We start from the raw sequence: 26,708 nt of genomic DNA on the forward strand, positions 1-26,708 counted from the left end.
GCCTGACAACACTGAGGAGGGAATCCACATGGGGCAGAGGGGAGCCTGCTGGGACAATTCAGATGCCAGATTAGAGAGGGCAACCCTACAAGGGCCTCGTGGTAAAGAGTATTTGTGGCTGAGAAAGGTAAGCAAGGTGTTTATGGGTGGAAAACAGGAGGTAGTCTAGCATGAGTCAGAGCCCAAGCGGAATGGGAAAACATCCACATGAGAGGGCCAGCATGAGGAGTTACAGCCCAAGCAGGATGAAGAGGGTCTGGACACGGGGGGTAGAGTTGGTCCAGTACGGGGTGTTAGAGTTCTGGTGCACTAATAGATTTATTACATATAAGGGGATTGATCAAATAAGTAAATCTGTTGAGAACATAGTTTTTTAAAAAAAAGAATATAGTAAATTCCCTTCATTTTATTTACCAGGCAAACCCTCAACCTTGATTAAATCCAACTTTCCAACTCACTGTCAGCCACTGAGCAGCTGAAGAAAACTGGAAAAACCCAAACATGATGATTGTTCTCCCTATAAATTTTCACCCACAAACCTCAAGTGACCCCTTGACACCGCACATAACTCTTTAACACTTCCCTGATCAAATTACTCTGAAGTAAAAACTACCTTTTAATTTTACTAGCCTCCATCATCCCATTCTCCCACTCTCAGCTAATGATTTCACTTCTTTTTTCCACTGAGACTATAGAAACAATCAAGAGAGACTTGATTCATTCTCTTACTACTAAATTTACCATATATACTCTGCCTGCCATCCTTTTACAATGGATAAACAATGTGCACTCTTGTTAACTCCTTCAGTTGAGCAATGGATCTTATCTCTTCTTGCCTACTCAAGGATTTTGCTCTCTAATTGTCCCCTCCCTTAGATCAATTTCCCCCTCTACCCAGTGTCATTCCTATCAATTTCTAAATGTTCTAGTGTCTCCCACTTTTAGGAACACAATATATGGCTGGAAAATGGGATAAAGAAACTGCTGAGGAAATAAGCATCCAGAAAATTTACAGTATCAGCCAGAAGCAAAACAAACTTGATGAGATGCAGATAACAGAGAAATGAGCTTCTGAGGGTCCAGGTCAACTGAAGAGATGCAAATTAGGTAGAAGAAAGAATGGATCTACTCACGTAGCTGAAAGTTTGAAAGAAGTAGAGGAGAAAGGTGTGAAGTTAGGCAAATAGAGCAACATGGAAATCAAAGTACCTAAAAAGATAGAAACAACTGAATACAGGTAAGAAAAATTACTGAGAAAAACCAGGAAAACCCAGGCATTTGTTTAAGATAAACAATATTTGGTGCAGGGTCAAATTAAAACAGGGAAATAGAAAGACAAGAGAGGTTGAAGATATAAGAGGGTGAGAGAAACTGAAATGTTGAGAAGAACAGCATATTGGGAAAACTGAGGGGATGTGGGCAATTCAGGTGAGGGGAATGGCTCCACCCACAGTAGGAGGTGTGAGTGACTCAGGAGAGAAGAGCTGATGAACAAGTGTGGGTGGGAGCTCAGAACTGGAAAATGAGAGCAGCCGAAAAGTGGGTAGCAAGTGAAGAGAGCTAAACCACCATAGCCAGAAGAACCACAGAGAGGACATAAGCAGATAGTTGAGAAAAACAGCTCTAGAAAGATGAAAGCAATTGGAAAGGGGGTGGGTGATAGATGAGACTGGCTGAGATACTGGAGCACCAATCAACATGGAAACATCCAGAAAATACACACATTTGTTAAAAAAACAGAACAGAAGCCAGAAAAACTCTGATCCTGCAAACCTTTTCAGTTATTGCCCCATCTCTTTCCACTTATAGCAAAACTCATAAAACAATTCTATGTGTTTTACTTCCTTACCTCCTGTTTTCTCAGATTACTAAAACTGGTTTTGTCAAGATCACCAATGACCTTCACATAGTCCAATCTGCTTCTTGCTTGAGCTATCGACATATCTGACACAGCTGATGACTCCTCTTTCTTGTGACACTATTCTTTTGTCTTCTAAGACACCATTCTCTATTTTCCTTACTTTACTAGTTGTTTTTTTAGCATCTTTCCCTGGCTCCTCCTCTTTATTTCTAAATGCTAATATGCTCTAGGCTCAGGTCTTCTCTATATTCACTTCCTAGGAGATCCCATCAGGCTTTAAGACTAACTATATACATACGTCAGTGTACGCTTCAATGATTCCTAATTTTAACTCAAACCTCCCCCCAGACATACTTCTATTTACCTACCGGACATCTCCTTTCGATATCTAACAAACGTAACAAACATCCCCAATTTACATGTGGTGTTTTTTTTTTTCTTTTTTTTTAACTGCACCACTCGGTCTGCAGGATCTTAGTTCCCTGACCAGGGACTGAACCCGGGGTGGGGAGGGGGGGTGGGGAGCAGGGGGGTGGGCCCTAGCAATGAAAGCACCAAGTCCTAACCACTGGACTGCCTAGGAATTCCCATCCCAATTCATACATTTAAACCAGAGGCCCTCAAACCTTCTTTTCCAGAGTTTCCTCATTACTACTATTTTATCTATTTGCTAAAATCAAAAAACTTGAAGTTCTGCTTGATGCTTCTATTTTTCTCATACACCACTACCCAAATCAATAGCTAATTTGCTGGTTCTACCTTTAAAACATCCCCAATCCAAGCATTTGTCATATTTTCTACCATTACCACTTAATTAAGCCACCAATATTCCTCACCTGGATTACCACAAAATGCCCTTTATCAGTCTTCACCCTTCCACACTCGCCATTTACAGACAGTCCTCTCAGCGGCTAGACTGATCACTTTAAAATACAGATCATACCCTTTTCCTGCTTAAAATCTTCCAATGGATTCCTATTTAAATTAGAACCCCAAATCCTACAGGATCTAGACCCTTCAACTATTCTAACTTAATTTTCTACTAGTCTTCCCCTGATTATTTTGCTCCTCCCCTTGTGATTCCTTGAACACACCAAATATGATCCTACCTCAAGGACTCTGCACTTAGTATTAACACTGACTGGAATCTTCTTTCCTCAGACTTTAAAAGACCCACTCCCTGTTAAATGAATGAATAAATATTTAGAGATAATTTGTTGCTATTAGAAGAGATTCTTCTTTTCTATAAAAAAGAATTTCAATAATGAAGCAGGAGGGACCTCCCTGGTGGTCCAGTGGTTAAGACTTCACACGTCCACTGCAAGAGGCACAGCTTCAATTTCTGGTTGGGGAACTAAGATCCCACATGGCACAGCCAGAAAAATAAAAGAATGAGGCAGGAAAACAAGTTTGCAGACTATCAGAATAGTTCAAAGGGAAAAGCGTGGTGGCTTGGATCAGGAAAACAGTAGAGATGAAATGAAGGGACATATTCTGGACATATTTTAGAAGAGTAGGTAAGAATTGCTTATGAATTAGAAACAAGATGAGATAAAGGAATCACTAAAAGAATGGCAAACAGGTTTCTGCATGAGCAAATGTGCAGATGATATCATTTATTAAACTGCAGGGTGCTGAGGTAGTAACAGGCTTGAGAATGTGAGAGGAATGGGGGAATATGGAACCAAGAGTTCTATTTTCAGTATGTTAAATTGGAGATGCTCATTAAATACTTGAACAGCTGGACATATATGTCTATAGTTTAGGAAAGAAGTTAGGACTAAATATAATAATTGGGAATTCATCCGCATGTAACTATACAGGGAACCACTGACCCAAACTGCCTGTCAAGGCCAGGCCCTATATAGTAACCATCTGCAGGGTTACCTTACAACAGGACTTCTTGGTAAAGAATGTGGAACTAATAAGTTACCACCAACCGGAAGAATTTGGGAAACGTCAAAAGGAGAGAGGAGACATTAGCCCATATGTCATACCAACCTCCCAGAATCCTTCTCACTGGAATCTATCCTGGATGAGCAATGAGAACAGCACCAGGAAGGACCCTGAGTCAGGATGACTGGCCAGAGACAACCTGGAAAGTAACCCTATTACCATAAAACCCGAGACCACACGTCACATGACAGAGCAGTTCTCCTGAGTTCCCTTACTCTGCAGCTCTTTCCCCGAGTACCCCTTCCCAATGAAGTCTCTTGCTTTTTCAGCACATGTATCCTCAGACAATTTGTTTCTGACTGTTAGACAAGAGCCCACTCTTGGGCCCTGAAAGAGGTCCCTCTTCCTGCAACATAACTAATACTTAAAGCTGTGCGAGTGAATAATATCATCCAAGAAGAGTCAGGCAAAAGTAGACTCATTAAAGGAGACTAAAGTATGGCCCATCAAAAAAGAGGTATGAGATTATGGTGTCATGAAAGCCAAGAGAGCAATGTTTTAAAAAAAGAGGAAAACCAATTATTAATACATCAAATCTGCAGAGAAAGTATTGAGAACTAGAAAATAACTGATTTGCGACTTTCCTGGTGGTCCAGTGGCTAAGACTCTGTGCTCCCAACACAGGGGACCCTGGCCAGGAAACTAGAACCCACAAGCCACAAGATATAAAGACAAAGATTCTGCATGTCACAACTAAAAAAAGAGAAGATCCCACATGCCACAAGATCAAAGATCCCGAGTGCCACCACAAAGACTTGGCACAGCTAAACAAATACTTTTTTAAAAAGTGATCTGGCAATATGGATATTACTGGTGACCTTACAAGAGCAGTTTTAGTGAGGGAAAAAAAGAAAATCTAAACAGAGTAGGATGGGGAGAAAGGGGAAGCAATAAAGTGAAAACAGTGAGTACACATAACTCTTAAGAATTTTGGTATAAACAGAGTAGTAGCCAGAGGCTGAACTGGAGTAAGGGAGAGTTTGTCTGTTTGTAGACTGGAGCAACCAGACCATGCATATAGCTGACGTAAATGGCTACCCTAAAGAGAGAGAAACTGCAGGAGCAACTGAAAGGCAAAACGCCTGACTTGACAAAAGTGACTGATATTGGATCTAGGTACCAAGAGGACTTAATTGACCTTCAGACAAATAATAAACAATTTACCATTATTACACAGGTGAAAACAGTACGGATATATATGCAGGGTAGTTTGGTAGATTTAATGATTGGAAATGAGGACTTTTCATCTGATTCCTTCTATTTTCTCAATAAAACACAAGGCAAGATCATCCATCAATTGAAGACAGTACATTTTAAGAGAAGGTGTGAATAGTCATTGTAGAAAAGGCTCAGTAAATGTAGTAAATGCTTTACTATTTCTAAAGAAAAATTAATTCCTTTGTTGAGAACAATTAAATCATACTAAGGATAAGTAGTAACACTAGGAATACACAGAAGTATACAGAAAAGATCTTAACGACCTGTATAACCACGATGGTGTGATCACTCACCTAGAGCCAGACATCCTGGACTGCAAAGTCAAGTGAGCCTTAGGAAGCATCACTACAGACAAAGCTAGTGGAGGTGATCGAATTCCAGCTGAGCTATTTCAGATTCTGAAAGACAATGCTGTGCAAGTGCTGCATTCAATATGCCAGCAGATTTGGAAAACTCAGCAGCAGCCACAGGACTGGAAAAGGTCCGTTTTCATTTTGGTACCAAAGAAGGGCAATGCCAAAGAATGTTCAACATGCGGCACAACTGCACTCATTTCACATGCTAGCAAAGTAATGCTCCAAATTCTCCAAGATAGGCTTCCAACAGTATATGAACCAAGAACTTCTAGATGTTCAAGCTGGATTTAGAAAAGGCAGAGGAACCAGAGACAAACTGCCAACATCCGCTGGATCACAGAAAAAGCAAGAGAATTCCAGAAAAAACATCGACTTCTGCTTCACTGACTAGGCTAAAGCCTTTGTGTGGATCACAACAAACTGCAGAAAACTCCTTAAAGAAATGGGAATACCAGACCACCTTACCTGCCTCCTGAGAAACCTGTATGCAGGTCAAAAAACAACAGTTAGAACCAGACATGGAACAATGAACTGGTTCAAAATTGGGAAAAGAGTAGGTCAAGGTTGTATATTGTCATGCTGCTTATTTAACTTATAGAGTATATCATGTGAAATGCCGGGCTGGATGAAATACAAGCTGGAATCAAGACTGCCAGAAGAAATATCAGTAACCTCAGATATGCAGACGACACCATCCTTATGGCAAAAAGCAAAGAGGAACTAAAGAACCTCTTGATGAAAGTGAAAGAGGAGAGCGAAAAAGCTGGTTTAAAACTCAACATTCAAGAAACTAAGATCATGGCATCTGGCCTCATCACTTCATCGGAAATAGATGGGGAAACAATGGAAACAGTGACAGACTTCATTTTCCTGGGCTCCAAAATCACTGCAGATGGTGACTGCAGCCATGAAATTAAAAGATGCTTGATCCTTGGAAGAAAAGCTATGACAAACACAGCATACTAAAAAGCAGAGACATTACTTTGCCAACAAAGGTCTTTACAGTCCAAGTTATGGTTTTTCCAGTAATCATGTAGAGATGTGAGAGTTGGACTATAAAGAAAGGTGAGCGAAGAAGAATTGATACTTTTGAACTGTGGTGTTGGAGAAGACTCTTGAGAGTCCCTTGGACTGCAAGGAGATCAAACTAGTCAATCCTAAAGGAAATAAGTCCTGAATATTCATTGGAAGGACTGATGCTGAAGCTCCAATACTGTGGCCAACTGATGCAAAGAACTGACTCATTGGAAAAGACCCTGATGCTGGGAAAGACTGAAGGCAGGAGAAGGGGATGACAGAGGATAAGATGGTTGGATGGCATCACTGACTCAATGGACATGAGTTTGAGCAAGCTCTGGGAGATGGTGAAGGACAGGGAACCCTGGCATGCTGCAGTTCATGAGGTTGCAAAGAGTCAGACATGACTGAGCGACTGAACACCATCACTAGAAAGCTGAGCTGAGTGCCTTGTTGATGATAATTTCTCTTAAAGATAAGGATCGGTACAAAACAAAGTCGGACAATCTGTGATACACTGGGTTGTACCTAATACAAATTCTTAACTTAATTTCTTACTTATGACCTTAATAATACTGTTAACTATATCTTTTTTACATTGCCTGTTTTACAAGATTGTCATTTCTTGCATTACCAATGTGTGACTGAGTATCTAACAAAAATATATAGTTCTATATGAGGTCAATGATTAGAACAGTGGAACTCTTACATGAGAAAAAGCTATAAGAGGGAATCTTTTCCTAGACCATAAGAGGCTAGTAATTAAATACAGGTGGAATAGAGATTTATGGCTACTGTTAATAAGGCCTAGTTCAATAATAGCTCATTGAGCAGCCTAGCAACCAAATTTCACCAGACCTAGGCATGACAGAATGTGGTCCACTGGAGAAGGGCATGGCAAACCACTTCAGGATTCGTGCCTTGAGAACCCCATGAACAGTATGAAAAGGCAAAAAGATAGGACACTGAAAGAGGAACTCCCCAGGTCGGTAGGTGCCCAATGTGCTACTGGAAATCAGTGGAGAAATAACTCCAGAAAGAATGATGGGATGGAGGCAGAGCAAAAACTATACCCAGCTGTGGATGTGACTGGTGATAGAAGCAAAGTCCGATGCGGTAAAGAGCAATACTGCATAGGAACCTGTAATGTTAGGTCCATGAATCAAAGCAAATTGGAAGTGGTCAAACAGGAGATGGCAAGAGTGAACGTTGATATTCTAGGAATCAGCGAACTAAGATGGACTGGAATGGGTGAATTTAACTCAGATGACCATTATATCTACTACTGTGGGCAGAAATTCCTTAGAATAAATGGAGTAGCCATCATGGTCAAGAAGAGAGTCTGAAATGCAGTACCTAGATATAATCTCAAAAACGACAGAATGATCTCTGTTCATTTCCAAGGCAAACCATTCAATATCATGGTAATCCAAGTCTATGCCCCGACCTGTAACGTTGAAGAAGCTGAACTTGAACAGTTCTATGAAGACCTACAAGACCTTTTAGAACTAAAACCCAAAAAAGATGTCCTTTTCATTATAGGGGACTGGAATGCAAAAGTAGGAAGTCAGGAAACATCTGGCATAACAGGCAAATTTGCCTTGGAGTACAGAATGAAGCAGGGCAAAGGCTAATAGAGTTTTGCCAAGAGAACGCACTGGTCATAGCAAACGCCCTCTTCCAAAAACACAAGAGAAGACTCTACACATGGACATCACCAGATGGTCAACACCGAAATCAGATTGATTATATTCTTTGCAGCAAAAGATGGAAAAGCTCTATACAGTCAGCAAAAACAAGACGGGGAGCAGACTGTGGCTCAGATCATGAACTCCTTATTACCAAATTCAGACTTCAATTGAAGAAAGTAGGGAAAACCACTAGACCATTCAGGTATGACCTAAACCAAATATGGTTTATGATTATTATTATATATTATTATTATTATATATTATATTATATTATATATATTATATAATATAATATTAATATATATATAATATATATAATATATAATATATAATATTATAATAATATAATATAATATTATTATAATATATAATATATAATATTATATATTATATTATATATATTATATATATATTATTATTATATATTATTATTATTATTATATACTTATGATTATACAGTGGAAGTGACAAATAGATTTAAGGGACTAGGTCTGATAGACAGAGTGCCTGATGAACTATGGACAGAGGTTCGTGACACTGTACAGGAGACAGGGATCAAGACCATCCCCATGGAAAAGAAATGCAAAAAAGCAAAATGGCTGTCTGAGGAGGCCTTACAGATAGCTGGGATAAGAAGAGAAGCAAAAAGCAAAGGAGAAAAGGAAAGGTATTCCCATCTGAATGCAGAGTTCCAAAGAATAGCAAGGAGAGATAAGAAAGCCTTCCTCAGCGATTAATGCAAAGAAATAGAGGAAAACAACAGATTGGGAAAGACTAGAGATCTCCTCAAGAAAATTAGAGATACCAAGGGAACATTTCATGCGAAGATGGACTCGATAAAGGACAGAAATGGTTGGGACCTAACAGAAGCAGAAGATATTAAGAAGAGGTGGCAAGAATACACAGAAGAACTGTACAAAAAAGATCTTCACGACCCAGATAATCACGATGGTGTGATCACTCACCTAGAGCAAGACATCCTGGAATGTGAAGTCAAGTGGGCCATAGAAAGCATTACTACGAACAAAGCTAGTGGAGGCGATGGAATTCCAGTTGAGCTATTTCAAATCCTCAAAGATGATGCTGTGAAAGTGCTGCACTAGATATGCCAGCAAATCTGGAAAACTCAGCAGTGGCCACAGGACTGGAAAAGGTCAGTTTTCATTCCAATCCAAAGAAGAGCAATGCCAAAGAATGCTCAAACTACCGCACAATTGCACTCATCTCACATGCTAGTAAAGTAATGCTCAAAATTCTCCAAGCCAGGCTTCAGCAATATGTGAACCGTGAACTTCCAGATGTTCAAGCTGGTTTTAGAAAAGGCAGAGGAACCAGAGATCAAATAGCCAACATCTGTAGGATCATCGAAAAAGCAAGAAAGTTCCAGAAAAACATCTACCTCTGCTTTATTGACTATGCCAAAGCATCAATTGTGTGGATCACAATAAACTGTGTAAAATTCTGAAAGAGATGGGAATACCAGACCACCTGACCTGTCTCTTGAGAAACCTGTATGCAGGTCAGGAAGCAACAGTTAGAACTGGACATGGAACGACAGAATGGTTCCAAATAGGGAAAGGAGTACGTCAAGGCTGTATATTGTCACCCTGCTTATTTAACTTATATGCAAAGTACATCATGAGAAACGCTGGGCTGGAAGAAGCACAAGCTGGAATCAAGATTGCCGGGAGAAGTATCAATAACCTCAGATATGCAGATGACACCACCCTTATGGCAGAAAGTTAAGAACTAAAGAGGCTCTTGATGAAAGTGAAAGAGGAGAGTGAAAAAGCTGGCTTAAAGCTGAACGTTCAGAAAACTAAGATCATGGCATCTGGTCCCATCACTTCATGGGAAATAGATGGGGAAACAGTGCAAACAGCGTCAGACTTTAGTTTTTTGGGCTCCAAAATCACTGCTGATGGTGACTGCAGCCATGAAATTAAAAGACGCTTACTCCTTGGAAGGAAGGTTATGACCAACCTAGATAGCCTATTTAAAAGCAGTACGTTACTTTACCAACAAAGGTCTGTCTAGTTAAGGCTATGATTTTTCCAGTGGTCATGTATGGATGTGAGAGTTGGACGGTGAAGAAAGCTGAGCGCCGCAGAATTGATGCTTTTGAACTGTGGTGTTGGAGAAGACTCTGAGAGTCCCTTGGACTGCAAGGAGATCCAACCAGTCCATCCTAAAGGAGATCAATCCTGGGTGTTCATTGGAAGGACTGATGTTGAAGCTGAAACTCCAATACTTTGGCCACCTCATGCGAAGAGTTGACTCACTGGAAAAGACCCTAATGCTGGGAAGGATTGGGCGCAGGAGGAAAAGGGGATGACAGAGGATGAGATGGTTGGATGGCATCACCGACTCGATGGACATGGGTTTGGGTAAACTCCGGGCGTTGGTGATGGACAGGGAGGCCTGGCGTGCTGTGATTCATGGGGTCGCAGAGAGTCGGACACGACTGAGCGACTGAACTGAAATGAACTGAGGCATGAGCATTCCTAGCACCATGGGTTGAAATGGTCATGAAAGGGCCCTTTTTATGACTATAAAATTTATGACCATATAAAGGGGCCCTGACAACTGGAGACTGGCACTTGCCACCTACTGCCGTAGGTTGGGGGCAAGGATTAAATCATGAGCCACTGTAGCTGCTGACCTTCAACACCCCCTGAAAGAGGTTAAGGGTGGAGATCAGTAATGAGGCACTCACTCTGTGCTCTTGGAAATGATGACAAAACAGGCCTTCAGATAGTTAGGTATTTTCAGGAGATTTTATGAGCCCAAATTCTTGCATCTTCTCATACCTAGAGAAGTACTAACATCATTAAAGGCAGCATTTGCTTTGGCTATTAAGGAGAAAACTACAATTAAAAGTCAAAATGGAGTAACTATGGTTCAGACATCCAAGGCAATACTAAGTGACACTTAGTACTGGGTGTGATTTCAGAGAAGTCCTTATATTGTTGAGAACTTAAGTTTTCTGAGCAGTATCAGACTTGAGATACCACCAGCCATTCTCAAAACAGTGTCTGCTAACAGCTGGCAACTACAACCTTACTTCTTAGTTTCCTCTTGTAACTATTACATTTTTAAATATTAAAATTGCTTTACAAAATAACAAAAAGAAGAGACATGTATGATGATCAACAGCTTCTATCATTTATGTGTTAATATCACATCAAAGGTTAAAACCTAGTTAAACGAGACAATTGGCTACCTGGCTACAAGTCTCCCCAAAGCACTAGGTCCAAACTGGGTTTCAGGCTTATTTTCCAGAGAAGAAATGAGATCTATTTTGTCTATTAATGTCAGGTTGTCCAACCAACTGAGTCTATAACACCCACATCAAATCACACTGGGCTAACAGAAGCAGACATCAAAAATATGTAAGATCACACCAAATGGCTCCATCTCTTCTGACAGGGTAACCCCAGTACTGACTCCATCTGGACCAGGATCAAAACTGCTACCATATATAACTTGGTTCTTAACTCCTGCTTGGGCCCGTGGTTATAATAGTTCATTTATTGGTTTTTGGCCCCTGCGTTTTTAATCTACTTGTTAAGTTTGTCTCTTCCAGAGTACAGTAGTTTCATATCAAGATAATGGTGATACAGAGATGCCAGTCACTCCTCAGAACAGACCCTGCTGGTGTAACAACAGAGGTCATCCTGGGCCCCTTAATGAGACACGGTGAGAGCTCTGTGACCCCAACTTGGTAGACTTACAAGCCCCATGCCAGCCCAAAAGACAGACCTTCACCCTTTATCCTCCCAATAAAGATTTCTTGGGGTTCTCGTCTCTCAGGGGGGATTTGAGACAGGAGATAGATGGGCCCCAGGCTGAGCAGCTGGAGTTTTTCCCCTGTGGACAGATACTCCAAGTTGAAAATAATAGCAGAAGTGAGGAGGACCTGAGCCCTGCCCAGATAAGAGACCACATATTTCTCATTCTTGAGGTCAAGGAGACGTTCCCAACAACACATGCACAGGAAAGCTCCTAAGGGGCCAAAATTAAAAAGGGGGAACCACCCCATGGTAGATGATGTCAACCTGCCCATAGGCCTCTTCACTAGAATCCACCTTGGCTGAGAAATGTGCGCTCACACAGGGGAGGACCTTGAGTTAAATCAAATACAGGCTCAGAATCAGGCAAAGTAATATGATTGGCCAGAGGAAACCTGGAAGAAATGCCCCATATAAGTGATTCAAACTACCTCCAGGGCATAATTCTCTCTGAGTCTGCTCATGTGAGTCTATTCATACATACTCTTTTTCTTTTGAATAAACACTTTACCATGTTTCACTACTTTCTGTCTCTGTGGAAATTCATTTCTACAAAACCAATGGGCCAGGGCCTTGTCACTGCCCACTGGCCCTGATGGTCTAGAGCCTAGGATTCGCTGCTCTATTGCAGCCTGACTTCAGTCTCTGGCCAGGGAGCCAAAATCCTGCCTCAAGCCACTGCAGGCCAAGACTGCCCCAGATCGTGTTCATAATCAGAGTTATCTTTAGCCATATAAAAGTGAAAACAATTTAAAAGACTATCAACAGTGGGTCAGTTAAATAAGCTAGAGAATATAAACTCAATGGAATACTATTAAGTAATTAAAAATAATGAAACAGAAGTATATATATTTTAACATATCTGCAGGTGGCGCAGTGGTAAAGAATCCATCTGCCAATGTAGGAGACACTGGTTTGTTTCCTGGGTTGGGAAGATCCCTGGGAGAAGGCAACCCACTCCAGTATTCTTGTCTGGGAAATCCCATGGACAGAGGAGCCTGGAGGGCTACAGTTCATGGGGCCGCAAGAGTTGGACATGACTTAGCAACTAAAAAAACAGCAACAAAAATATCACAAAATACTTGATTTGTACAATGGTAAAATAAAATTCTATTGATGTAGTGAAGTATTTATGTGAGTGTATTTATATACACACAGACGGTTTTTTTTTTTTTCATAAACACACAAAAAAACCTGGAAGAAATACACAACAAACTCTTGGGAAGCAGGGGTAAGGAGAGGCACAGGACCTCACTACACATATGCCAAAGAAAAACCTACTTAGGGAAGAGAGATAAATTAGGAGTTTGGGATTAGCAGATACACAGTACTATATATAAGATAAGCAAGAGCAATTTAACACAGGCAACAATATTCTATATCTTGTAATAACCTATAATGGAAAATAATCTTAAAAAATATATGCGTATCACTGAATCACTTTTCTGTACACCTGAAACTAACACAATATTGTGAATCAACTATACCACAATAAAAAAAAAGGAAAAACTATAGGCCAAAATGTATATAGAAAAGTCTATGTCCTAAACACACACTAATAGTTAAAATACCATAACTCAAAGATTCACATACAGACTTTCATCATGGTACATTTTAATGAAAAACTAAAAGCAAGACTAAATATAAGAAAATGATTCAGTCATTAAAAATGTTCATAAAAGGTTACATGCTTTAAGTAGAAAATATTTCAAAGAAGTACAAAGATTAAAAAAGCACCCATGTACATATACACAATAGAGTATTACTCAGCCATTAAAAAGAATGCATTTGAATCAGTTCTAATGAGGTGAAACTGGAGCCTATTATACAGAGTGAAGTCAGTCAGAAAGAAAAACACCAATATAGTATACTAACGCATATATATGGAATTTAGAAAGATGGTAACGATGACCCTATATGTGAGATAGCAAAAGAGACACAGATGTAAAGAACACTCTTTTGCACTCTGTGGGAGAAGGCGAGGGTGGGATGATTTGCGAGTAGTGTTGAAATGTGTATATTATCATATGTGAAGCATATCGCCGGTCCAGGTTCAATGCATGAGACAGGGTGCTCAGGGCTGGTTCACTGGGATGACTCTGGGGGATGGGATGGGGAGGGAGGTGGGAAGAGGGTTCTGGATAGGGAACACATGTGCAGCCGTGGCTGACTCATGTCGATGTATGGCAAAAACCACTACAATATTGTAAAGTAATTAGCCTCCAATTAAAATAAATAAATTAACAAAATAAAATAAAAAGCACCCATGTACCAAACACCCAGACTAAGAATTTAATATAGTTTTTAATAACACAGAACTTTATGATAATGTTAGATGGAAAAAAAGCTCAGAATACAAAATTAAGAGTATGACTTCAGCTACTTAATGTAGCTGTCTTAAGTTACATAACGTAAGTACGTAAAGGAGAAGAAACACATGAAAAGGTCAACAATGGCTATCACTCACTGACTGTACGTGAGTGACTTTCATATCTCATATTTTTCCATTGCCAAGTTTTCTACAATGAGCTATCACTTTTGTCATTATAAAAATTTTATAAAAAAATGTTTCTGGAGTAGGAAATGGCAACCCACTCCAGTATTTTTGCCTGGAAAATCCCATGGACAGAGGAGCCTGGTAAGCTGCAGTCCATGGGGTTGCAACGAGTTGGACGTAACTGAGTACGCACATACAAAACAGAAACAGACTCACAGACACACAACAGACTTGTGGTTGTCAAGGAGAAGAGGGGAGGAAAAGGGATGGACTGGGAGTTTGGAGTTAGTAGATGCAAACTATTACATTTAGCATGGATACACAAGGTCCAACTCTATAGCACAGGGAGCTATACTCAATATCCTGTAATAAACCATGATGGAAAAGAATATGAAAAAGAACATATATAACTGAATCACTCTTCTATGCAGAAATTAACACAATTAACACAAATTAACACAATCAAATCAACTATACTTCAATAAAATTAAAAAACAAAAGAAAAAAAAAAAGTTTCACTGGCATCATTACCTTGGGATCATGAACAAATGTATTTCCTTTGGTTCCAGGAGGAAAATCTCCAGTACAAATATATTTCAGACATTCAATGATGGTCTAAAGAAATAGAAAATTATATTATTTACTTATTAGAAAACTGCAGAATTTAACCATAAAATGTTAATTTATTATAAATGTTTATAAAAGATAAAAGACTACAAAAGATATGATTAGGTAAATTTTGATATTATAAAACCTGACATATAAATATAGAAAAGCTACATAATTAAGAAGGTATACTGAAATAAAAAATAATTATTATTTCGGGAGGAAAAATTTCTATTTCTAATTAAATTAAACTAAGTTTTTAATAACAATGGCTTAAACAGCTCACCATAGCTGATTACACTATATTGTATAAATGAAATTTACTGAGAGTGAAACTTAAATGTTCTCACACACACACACAAAAGGATAAATACGTGAGGCTGATACCCTGCAGGGCCCTGTGGGGCTCCTGGGCACAAGGACTTTCTGTGTCCCCCATTTCTTTGATTATAGGATGCAGCCTTCACTCACCCTCCATGACCCTCCCTGAGTTCCAAAGGGCAGATTCAAACAATAACGTTATTTAGGGAAGGGAGGGGATGAGACCATAGAGAGACAGTCAAGAGCAGCCTTGGGGCAAGGTCCTGTTTCCCTATCAACAGATATACACAACATCACAGCATCTTTGAGCTACTTTGCAGATACCGAAACCCCCTCCAGGTGGGATGCTGCCCAGGGCATGCAGACCCCAGAGTAATTACACCTGAGGGTTGATGATGTTGACTCCTAGTTACCTCACCATCAGAAGAACGGCCACGAGCTAATCATGCTCTGTTACTATAAAACCTGTCACTATATTCCCCAGTTGGGGACACACGATTTGAAGGGCATGAGCCCGCTGTGTCCCCCTTTCTGTGGCAAAGCCATAAAGCTACCCTTTTCTACTTCACCCAAAACTGTCTCCGAGATTTAATTTGGCAAGGTTGTACAGAGAAGCTAAGCTTTGTGGTTCAAGGTGATAGATGTGTTAACTAACTAGAATAGGAGAAACCTTTTGGGAAACACATGTTTGTCAAATCACCACGATGTATCCTTTAAATGGCCTACAATGTATATGTAATTATACTCCAATAAGGCTGAAATTTTTTTAAAAGTTGAAACAAAACAAATGGCTAGTATCAACCTTATTATATGACAGGTACTGTACTTTTACATTAAGCATTTAATTCTCATATTAACCCTAGGCCATAGAAACTATTTTTAACATCCATTTTATAAATGAGAAAACTAAGGCAAAGGACATTTAGGTCACTTTTGCCCAGTCACACAACTAATAAATTGAGAACCCCCCCCCCAAAAAAAATCTGTATTCAAGCAGCTGGGGCTCATAAACACTAAACATACTAACCTCTCTATCACTAACACTTAATATAGTGCTTAGGTACATAAAAAACCATTCAGTAAATAATATTTTTATATAAGCAAATAGACAAGAGTCTGGCATTCAACTCTCAGCACTAAACCTTGTCTTTATGCTTTTCACTTCCTGTTCTCCCTGTTACAATATCACCTTGCTTTTCTCAAACCACCCTTTCAGACCAGAGAGCCTCTTGGCTACACTTCTTTCATAATTGCATACCATTCCAGGGCTCAACTCAAATTTCTAAATATTTCCAGGGTTTTAAAAAGTCACAGTATATATGCTGTGCTCTAGCCTTTTATTTGAACTAGGTAAGAGCATCCCAACAACAAAACAATTTCCCAATTTAACCAAGCCCCAATGGATGTTTCATTTTAAAACTGTTATTTACCTAGTCATTATGCTTAGTCGGGATAGTCAGTTTTCTTAAAGTCATACATTTATATTTATATAACTTAAAAAAAAAAAATCCCGAACGGGGACAACTACCAGGAAATGAATGCTATGCCATGAGAATAAAGAGAATCAAGAAAACATCAATATAGACCAAAAAAAAAAAAAAAAGCTCCTGTGGGGCTGTGAGATCGGTAAGCTCACACAGATAGCTTCCGGCCTCTCGGGATTCTCAAGAAAACCTGTCCACTGGGCAGCACTGGACATGAGTCTGGTCGGCGCCTCAGGCGACAGACACCTGAAGGCCACACCAAGCCACGCTCCTGGGCACGGAAGTCAGCTGGAGACCCAGGTGTACCCTGGGGCCTCAGGAGCTGAGTCATACTGACTCCTCTCACCCTAAACTACAGTTCCGAACGCTGCAGATATTCTACTCCAGATTTGTAACACGTGGCGACTCATAAACTGCAGGCGGCTCCTTAGAGGACTTACCGTTTTCCCCGCCCCATTGGGTCCAACCAAAATTGTAAGGGGACCGAAGAAAGTGATAATTTGCTTATCTTTATCCTCTATTCCAAAACTCCGCACGCCCTGAATGCTCATCTTTTCGATCCGGGACATGTTTGCAAATGTTTCTTTTCTCAACAGCTGGGGTCTAGATCCCGGGGCCCACCAAAGTTTAGCAGCGAGACCGGAGCACAGCAAGAACGGGTCGTAAGGACTCCAGCTTCCCGGAAGGCTCGGGCTGGAACCGTCCCTCCCACACTGGCTTTCTTCCCTGCTGCAGAACGAGAGCGGGGGTGGGGGCCAGCCCGGGGCTGCCCGCGGGACACGCAGAACACCCAGGCCCACGGAGTCCCGAGACCGAGAAACTCACAGACTCCCGCCTTGGCTACGCCGCGGGTCAGGTGGGTCGCTGCGCCAGCGCGCATTTACGCCGCAGGCGCGGGGCACGCCGGGAAGTCGGAAGCTAGGTGCGCGCGCAGCTTTAGGGCCTGAGAAGGTCGCGTGCCAGTTCTTGAAAGCGGCTTACGTCTCCTGGCTGCGGACCGAGGGAGGAGGGGCCAGAGGGAGGGCAAGAGGAGGGGCGAGAGGGAGGGCAGGAGGAGGGGCAGGGGCGAGGCAGCACTCAGTTCAGTTCAGTCGCTCAGTCGTGTCCCACTCATTGCGACTCCAGCGTGCCAGGCTGCCTTGTCCATCACCAACTTCCGGAGCTTGCTCAAACTCACGTCCATCGAGTGGGTGATGCCATCCGGCCATCTCATCCTCTGTTATCCCCTTCTCCTCCTGCATTCAATCTTTCCCAGCATCAGAGTCGTTTCTAACGAGTCAGTTCTTCGCCTTAGGTGGCTGAAGTATTGGAGTTTCAATTTCAGCATCAGTCCTTCCAATGAATAGTCAGGACTAATTTCCTTTAGGATTGACTTGTTTGATCTCCTTGCAGTCCAAGGGACTCTCAAGAGTCTTCTCCAACACCACAGTTCAAAAGCATCAATTCTTTGGGCTCAGCTTTCTTCACCGTCCAACTCTCACATCCATACATGACTACTGGAAAAACCGTAACTTTGACTAGATGGGCCTTTGTCGACAAAGTAATATCTTTGCTTTTTAATATTCTGTGTTTATCATAGCTTTTCTTCCAAGGAGCAAGCGTCCTTTAATTTCAAGCCTGCAGTCACCATCTGCATTGGAGCCCCACCCCCCGCCAAATAGTCTCTCACTGTTTCCGTCGTTTCCCCATCTATTTCCCATGAAGTGATGGGACCAGATGCCCTGGTCTTCGTTTTTTGAATGTTGAGTTTTAAGCCAACTTTTTCACTCTCCTCTTTCACTTTCATCAAGAGGCTCTTTAGTTCTTCTTTGCTTTTTGCTATAAGGGTGGTGTTATCTGCATATCTGAGGTTATTGATTTTTCTCCCAGCATTCTTGATTCCAGCTTCTGCTTCATCCAGCCCGACATTTCACATGCCATACTCTGCATATAAGTTAAATAAGCAGAGTGACAATATACTGCTTTGACGTACTTCTTTCCAGATTTGGAACTAGTCTGTTCTTCCATGTCCAGTTCTAACTCTTGCTTCTTGACCTGCACACAGATTTCTCAGGAGGCAGGTAAGGTAGTCTGGTATTCCCATCTCTTGAAGAATTTTCCACATTTTGTTGTGATCCACACAGTCAAAGGCTTTGGTGTAGTCAATAAAGCAGAGTAGATGTTTTTCTGGAATTCTCTTGCTTTTTCGATGATCCTATAGATGTTGGCTATTTGATCTCTGGTTCCTCTGCCTTTTCTAAATTCAGTTTGAACATCTGGAAGTTCACAGTTCATGTACTGTTGAAGCCTGGCTTGGAGAATTTTTAGCATTACTTTGCTAGCTAGTGTGAGATGAGCGCAATTGTGTGGCAATTTGAACATTCTTTGGCATTGCCTTCCTTTGGGATTGGAATGAAAACTGACCTTTGCCAGTCCTGTGGCCACTGCTGGGTTTTCCAAATTTGCTGGCATATTGAGTGTAGTGCTTTAACAGCATCATCTTTTAGGATTTGAAATAGCTCAGCTGGAATTCCATCACCTCCACTAGCTTTGTTTGTAGTGATGCTTCCTAAGGCCCACTTGACTTTGCATTCCAGGATATCTGGTTCTAGGTGAGTGATCACACCATTGTGATTATCTGGGTCATGAAGATCTTTTCTGTATAGTTCTTCGTGTATTCTTGCCACCTCTTCTTAATAGCTTCTGCTTCTGTTAGGTCCATACCGTTTATGTCCATTATTGTGCTCATCTTTGCATGAAATGTTCCCTTTGTATCTCTAATTTCCTTGAAGAGATCTCTAGTCTTTCCCATTCTATTGGTTTTCTCTATTTCTTTACATTGATCACTGAGGAAGGCTTTCTTATCTCTCTGTTCTATTCTTTGTATCTCTGCATTCAAATGGGTATATCTTTCCTTTTCTCCTTTGCCTTTAGCTTCTCTTCTTTTCTCAGCTATTTGTAAGGCCTTCTCAAACAACCATTTTGCCTTTTTGCATTTCTTTTTCTTGGGGATGGTCTTGATTACTGCCTCCTGTACAATGTCACAAACCTCTGTCCAAAGTTCTTCAGGCCCTCTATTAGATCTAGTCCCTTGAATCTATTTGTCACTTCCACAAGCTTCTTGTCCTTATCCATGAGGGCAGACAGAATGAAAACCACAATCACAGAAAACTAATCAAACTGATCACATGGACTTGTGTAACTCAATGAAACTATGAGCCATGCCATGTAGGGCCACCCAAGACAGACGGGTCATGGTGAAGAGTTCTGACAAACTGTGGTCCACTGGAGAAGGGAATGGCAAACCACTTCAATATTTTTGCCTTGAGAACCCCATGAGCAGTATGAAAAGGCAAAAAGATAGGACACTGAAAGATGAACTCCCCAGGTCAGTAGGTGCCCAATATGATACAGGAGATCAGTGGAGAAATAACTCCAGAAAGAATGAAGAGATGGAAGCAAAGTGAAAACAACGCCCAGTTGTGGATGTGACTGGTGATGGAAGTAAAGTTCGATGCTGTAAAGAACAATATTGCTTAGGAACCTGGAATGTTAGGTCCATGAATCAAGGTAAATTGGAAGTGGTCAAACAGGAGATGGCAAGAGTAAACCCTGACATTTTAGGAATCAGTGAACTAAAATGGACTGGAATGGGCAAATTTAATTCAGATGACCATTATATCTACTACTGTGGGCAAGAATCCCTTAGAGGAAATGGAGTAGCCCTCATAGTCAACAAAAGGGTCTGAAGTGCAGTACTTGGGTGCAGTCTCAAAAATGACAGAATGATCTCTGTTCGTTTCCAAGGCAAACCATTCAATATCACAGTAATCCAAGTCTATGCCCCAACCAGTAATGCTGAAGAAGCTGTAGTTGAACAGTTCTATGAAGACCTACAAGACCTTCTAGAACTAACACCCCAAAAAGATATCTTTTTCATCATAGGGAAGTGGAATGCAAAAGTAGGAATTTGAGAGATATCTGGAGTAATGGCAAATTTAGCCTCGGAGTACAAAATGAAGCAGGGCAAAGGCTAACAGAGTTTTGCCAAGAGACCGCGCTGATCATAGCAAACATCCTCTTCCAACAACACAGGAGAAGACACTACACATGGACATCAATAGATGGTCAATACCGAAATCAGATTGATTATATTTGTAGCCATGGAGAAGCACTATACAGTCAGCAAAAATAAGACCGGGAGCTGACTGTGGCTCAGATCATGAACTCCTTATTGCCAAATTCAGACTTCAACTGAAGAAAGTAGGGAAAACCACTAGACCACCCAGATATGACCTAAATCACATCCCTTATGATTATACAGAGGCAGCACTGAGAGACACTAACACTAAGGGATGCGAAGACTTGAGATGGCCAGGGATTCCCAAAGTGTGATCGTGTGATCTTGGGACACCTGGTGTGGAGTGTGGGGTGTGGTGTCCATTCCGGTCAAAGCTGTTTTTCTAACAAAACTAAGATGTTATTTGCCTGTGCGCTCTCAGTGGCTATTAATGTACTGTGTTTTCTAGTAATTACGTGATGTCGGAGACACCATCGAAATGATGGCTGATGAACTGTATGCATGTATATTCTTGTGATTTTTTTTAAAACTCAAATTTAGCTAATTGAGTAAATATTAATAATTATAACTCACATAAAAGCTCTTTTGGATCCTCAGTAGTTCCTACAAGTGCAGACAGGAATTTAATACCAAAAAATTGTAAACTACTATTGTAGACCAAAAGCTGTTTTAAGACTCTGTGTGTGCATGTGTTTGCACTCAGTCGCTCAGTTGTGTCCCACTCTTTGTGATCCCATGAACTGTATCCTGCCAAGCTCCACTTTCCATGGAATTTTCCAGTCAAGAATACTGGAGTGGCTTGCCATTTCCTTCTCCAGGGGATCTTCCAGACCTGTGGATCAAAACCTACGTCTCCTGCAACTCCTGCACTGGCAGGTAAATTCTTTACTGTTGAGCCACCTGGGAATCCCATGTTATAAGACTATAAAATTACACAAATATGTGAAGGAAATCCACTTTTATAAGAAAAACTAATTGGTGGTGTTTGGGCAGGGGCTCTAAAGAGCTCCGGTACCATAGTCCTTTGTGTCTCAGCACAAAGAAGAATTCATCCAGAGCTAAGTGATAAGAAGTGATTTATTAGAATAGGACACTTGTGAGGCTTACAAGCTGGTGAGTGAGTGATGCTGCACCCTGAGAATTTACTGGGCTACAGTTTTATAATCAAAGGAAAAATGCAGAGGGGAAGAAGGGCTTCTTTGTCTTTCTTGAGTAGATGTCATGCTTCCATCATCAGTTCCTTCTCCAGATTGACCAGGGGAGTTTTCTTGTCCCTACTGTGTCAAGCTAGTTCCACAAATTATTGTTGTCTATGTGTGCAGAGAGCATGTTGTAGGGAATCTTTAACTTTCTGAGCTCACTGGGCTGTATGTGGGTCTCATGCCACAATTATTTCGTTGTTTTGGGGCACATTGTGTGCTTCTGCTGCATGGTTTTGTTGCTAAGCAAACCTGCTTGGTTTTGTGGTTAAGCAAACCTGTTTTCTTGAGTAATCATTAACTTACGTACCTATCATTAGCATACATATATTTTTCTACTTACCATCCCCTAGTGGGATTAGCTATTTAATTACCTACTTTGTCCCTTCACTCTGTCCTTATCATAAGTACCACTACAAGAAAGGAATAGACACCTTTAAAATAAGAGGTTTTGTTATGCAAGATGAATACTGTACACCATCATGGGTATTTTTAACAACACTATATTATATACTTAAAAATTTGCCTAGATGGCAGATCTTGTGTTAACTATTCTTATCACACAAAAAATAAATATATAATAGAAAATAAAATAAGATGAGAAGAAACTTTTGGAGGTGATGGATATACCAATGGCATTGAATATTCGGACCACCAGACATATGTCTCCTGCTGTGGTCTTAATATGAAGTAGCCCACATTACCTTTTATGAACTTAGATTAAGAAAAAATTTAACTTGAATCTTTAGCACCTTTAGATTAAGCTTCCAGTTTATAGGAAGTATTAAACTAATAATAACACAAGGATGAAAAAGGCGAATCGGAAGGCAGAATGTGTTACAAGACATCGCCCCAGACTCTCAGATTAGTGTCATTAAAACAAGGAGTTTTGTAGATTCTATAAGACTGTGGAAAACTTTAGCCAAAAAAATAATCAGAGAAGTAAAAACAGGCAGAAACAAAGAAAAACAACAAAGGAGACCAAATAATAATGTGGTCATTAAGCGTAGTCGAGGACCTTCAGTTTCTTCTCAAGGGCTGTAGATAATACTCGGAGCCATATCCTGTGAGCTGTCTTACAAATACCGAAACCTCCACCAGGTGGAAGACATTAACTACATGATGATCAGATCATAGCCATGACGTAAGGTGCCTCAATTCCAAGGAAATGGGAAAAACTGACCATGGAACTGAAGATTAACTGTATCCAAAACAATCAAGATGCTGCTGCTCCGACCACCAGTGACCGAGTTCAACATGAATGCCAGAGCTGACTGTGCTGTTTCTGCATGTGGCCCCCTCCCTCTGTCTATAAAAGTGCTTGACCCCTGATTGAGGGAAGGGGAAGGGATCAGCTTTTGGACAGAAATCCATCCTCCTTCCACCTCTGCTGCTCCTGTTGCTAGCATCCAAAATAAAACAAGCCTTCTTTTCCAGCAACCTGGCTTCTTTACTGGCTTTTGAGCAGTGAGCAGCCAGACCCCCCTTTTGCTAATGGTAGGAACCTATAGAGTCTATAAAACTAAGATAACAACTCTAGGAGGAGGGGCGGAAAGATTTGCAATAAAAATGATTAATTTTTAAAAAGACTAAAAAGGCAGATCAGTCAAGTTCCCAGTTCTCAGTAAACTACTACTTAAAAATGTTGCTTCACTTATAATCAATGAAATGGAAATTTTCATTATAAATAAAATACCATGAAATACCTATTAGTGTACCTATTAATGAATCTCTTTATAATACTTTCTGACAAAGTCTGTCTTTTTCTGATATTGGTATCAGTGTACCAGCTTTCTTTTATTTGTTTATTTATTTATGGCTGTGCTGGGTCTTTGGTGTATTGTGCTGGGTTTCTTGAGTTCTGGTGAGTGGGGACTGCTCTCTCTAGTTGTGGTGTGTGGGCTTCTCATTGTGGTGGTTTCTTTTGTTGCAGAGCACCAGCTTTAGGGCATGCTGGCTTAGTTACCCTTAGACATGTGGAATCTTCCCGGACCAGTTATCGAACCTGTGTCCCCTGTGTTGGCAGGCAGATTCTTAACCACTTGACTACCAGGGAAGTTCTATCAACTTTCCTTTGATTAGTACTTGTCTAGTGTGTCTTTCTGAGGCTTCCCAGGTGGCTCAGTGGTAAAGAATCTCCTGCCAATGCAGGAGAAACAGGTTGGGTCCCTGGGTCAGGAAGATCCCATGGAGGAGGAAATGGCAACCTGCTCTAGTATTCTTGCCTGGAAAACTCCATGGACAGAGGAGTCTGGCAGGCTATAGTCCATAGGGTTGCAAAGAGTGAGATACAACTGAGCATAAACGCATGCATGCAAGCCATGAGTCTTTCTATCTTTTGATTTTGAAACCCTCTTAATGTCATTTTAGGCTTCAGGTGACTCAATCGGTAAAGAATATGCCTGCAATGCAGGAAACACAAGAGACGCAGGTTGCATCTCTGGGCTGGGAAGATCCCCTGGAGATGGACCTCCCCTCGAGAAGGCAACCCACTCCAGTATTCTTGCCTGGAGAGCCCCATGGACAGAGGACCCTGGCGGGCTATAGTCCATGGGGTTGCAAAGAGTCGGATACTACTGAAGCAACTGAGCACAGTGTCATTTTGCATGAAGTGAACTGTTATTCCTGATAAATTTGATTGTATTTCTCATATTTTGTGCTTTCTCCTTCTATTTCTCCTTTCTAGGTTTCTGGATTGATGGAGTTTTCATTATTCTCTTGTTTTATTTTACTGGTTTTGAAGTTGCACATTCTATTTTGATTCTTTTAATAGTTATTCTTGAATTTTTCACCTGCCTATTTTGAAATCTGAAGTTAATATCTTAAGTATCTTTTCAAACAGTATAAGAACCACTGAATCTAATTCCATCTTAATTTCCCACATTATCAATGTTTAGAATTTTTTTCCATATTGTCTTGAAATACCTTAATTTATTTTCTAAACCAGAATTATTTATGTTTACCAACATATTTATCAAGCCTTTCTATTAGCACTTCTTTGGTTCATTTCATAGCACTCCTTTTTGGTTCATTTCTCTCATTAGACCCTGATGCTGGGAAAGATTGAAGGCAGGAGGAGAAGAGGATGACAGAAGATGAGATGGTTAGATGGCATCACTGACTCAATGGACATGAGTTTGGGTAAACTCTGGGAGTTGGTGATGGACAGGGAGGCCTGGCGTGCTGCGGTTCATAGGGTCGTAGAGTCGGACACGACTGAGCAATGAACTGAACTGAATCTTGAGGGAAAGAAATCCACCTCACAGAGCTAATATCAAGATTAAACAAAGTTATTTTGTGAAAGTGCTTTATAAATGGTAAAACACAGGCTTCCCTGGTGGCTTAGTGGTAAAGAATCCACCTGCCAATGCAGGAGACATGGGTTTGATCCCTCATCCAGAAAGATGAAGTGCGGCGGGGCAACTAAGCCTATGCACCACAACTACTGAACCTGTGCTCCAGAGTCGGGGAGCCACAGCTCCTAAAGCCCGTGTACCCTAGAGCCCGTGCTCCACAGCAGGAGAAGCCTGTGCACTGCAACTACAGTAGCCCCAGCTCGCTGTAACTAGACGAAAAAGCCCGCGCAGCAATGAAGACCCAGCATAGCCAAAAATAAATAAAGTTGTTTTTTAATGATAAAATACTGTAAAAATATGATCTATTTTTTGTGCATTGAATATTTTTACAGGGTTTATCTGGTAAAATGTAGCAAAGCTATTGAAATGAGCATGTAAGTTTCTCAGCATAAGGAAATATTTTTCAAATTATACATAGAGCTTTTTAATCGTGGAATACTAGCAACAACCCAAACACTGAGGTAAACTGTGGTACACTAATTTCATCTAACAGCAGGTAAACTTTAAAAATGGCTTCCCCAGTGGCTCAGTGGTAAATTATCTGCCTGCCAATGCAGGAGACACAGGAGATGTGGGTTCGATCCCTGGGTTGGGATGATCCCCTGGAAGAGGAAATGGCAACACACTCCAGTATTCTTGCCTGGAAAATCCCATGGACAGAGGAGCCTTGTGGGCTACAGTCCATGGGGTCACAAAGAGTCACACACAACTGAGCATACATGCATGCAACTTTTAAAATACTACACAGAAGAGAAGTATTAATAAGCAAAGAAAGATAAAATTGCACGTATTCATTGATTATAACTCTGTAAAGCTATCTTAGTAAAGACTGGAAGTGATCAACACAAATCTGATAGTTGCTATGCCAAGGGGAAGTTGTTCTGTGTTTATTTTCCCATGATGTTATTTATTAATTTAAAAATTATTCAGTGCTCGCTTCGGCAGCACATGTACTAAAATTGGAATGATACAGAGAAGATTAGCATGGCCCCTGCGCAAGGATGACACACAAATTCATGAAGCGTTCCATATTTTTAGCAAAAAATAAACAAATGGGACCTAATTAAAATTAAAAGCTTTTGCACAACAAAGGAAACTATAAGCAAGGTGAAAAGACAGCTTTCGGAATGGGAGAAAATAATAGCAAACGAAGCAATGGACAAACAATTAATCTCAAAAATATACAAGCAACTCCTTCAGCTCAATTCCAGAAAAATAAACGACCCAATCAAAAAGTGGGCCAAAGAACTAAACAGACACTTCTCCAAAGAAGACATACAGATGGCTAACAAACA

General features: G+C 40.7%; 1 protein-coding gene and 1 non-coding gene across 16 annotated transcripts in view; one reads left to right on the forward strand and one right to left on the reverse strand.

The window, feature by feature from the left end:
• The window catches only part of RAD50 (RAD50 double strand break repair protein), a 259,106-nt gene that overhangs the window by 95,198 nt on the left and 137,200 nt on the right, over nucleotides 1-26,708 (reverse strand). For 6 of the 15 annotated variants that reach the window (XR_014056629.1, XR_014056632.1, XM_081500068.1 and 3 more), the window contains exons 1-2: nucleotides 17,239-17,652; nucleotides 14,919-15,002 (exon numbers count right to left, since the gene is read on the reverse strand). Coding sequence is in view for 3 of the 15 variants with exons in the window: in XM_081500068.1 (XP_081356194.1) it covers nucleotides 14,919-15,002; nucleotides 17,239-17,367 (213 nt within the window). In the remaining 12 variants the exon portion in view is untranslated. Of the gene's footprint in view, nucleotides 1-14,918; nucleotides 15,003-17,238; nucleotides 17,653-26,708 lie in introns of those variants that run through there. The other 9 variants (XR_014056631.1, XR_014056634.1, XM_081500072.1 and 6 more) reach the window with 2 other exon arrangements.
• On the forward strand, nucleotides 26,343-26,449 carry LOC145511740 (U6 spliceosomal RNA). The gene has a single exon (XR_014058121.1). It is a non-coding gene; the product is annotated as a U6 spliceosomal RNA (small nuclear RNA).

This window comes from Giraffa tippelskirchi, chromosome 6 (genome assembly GCF_054371585.1).
Source record: "Giraffa tippelskirchi isolate mGirTip1 chromosome 6, T2T-mGirTip1v1.2.pri, whole genome shotgun sequence".
Lineage (NCBI taxonomy): Eukaryota > Metazoa > Chordata > Mammalia > Artiodactyla > Giraffidae > Giraffa > Giraffa tippelskirchi.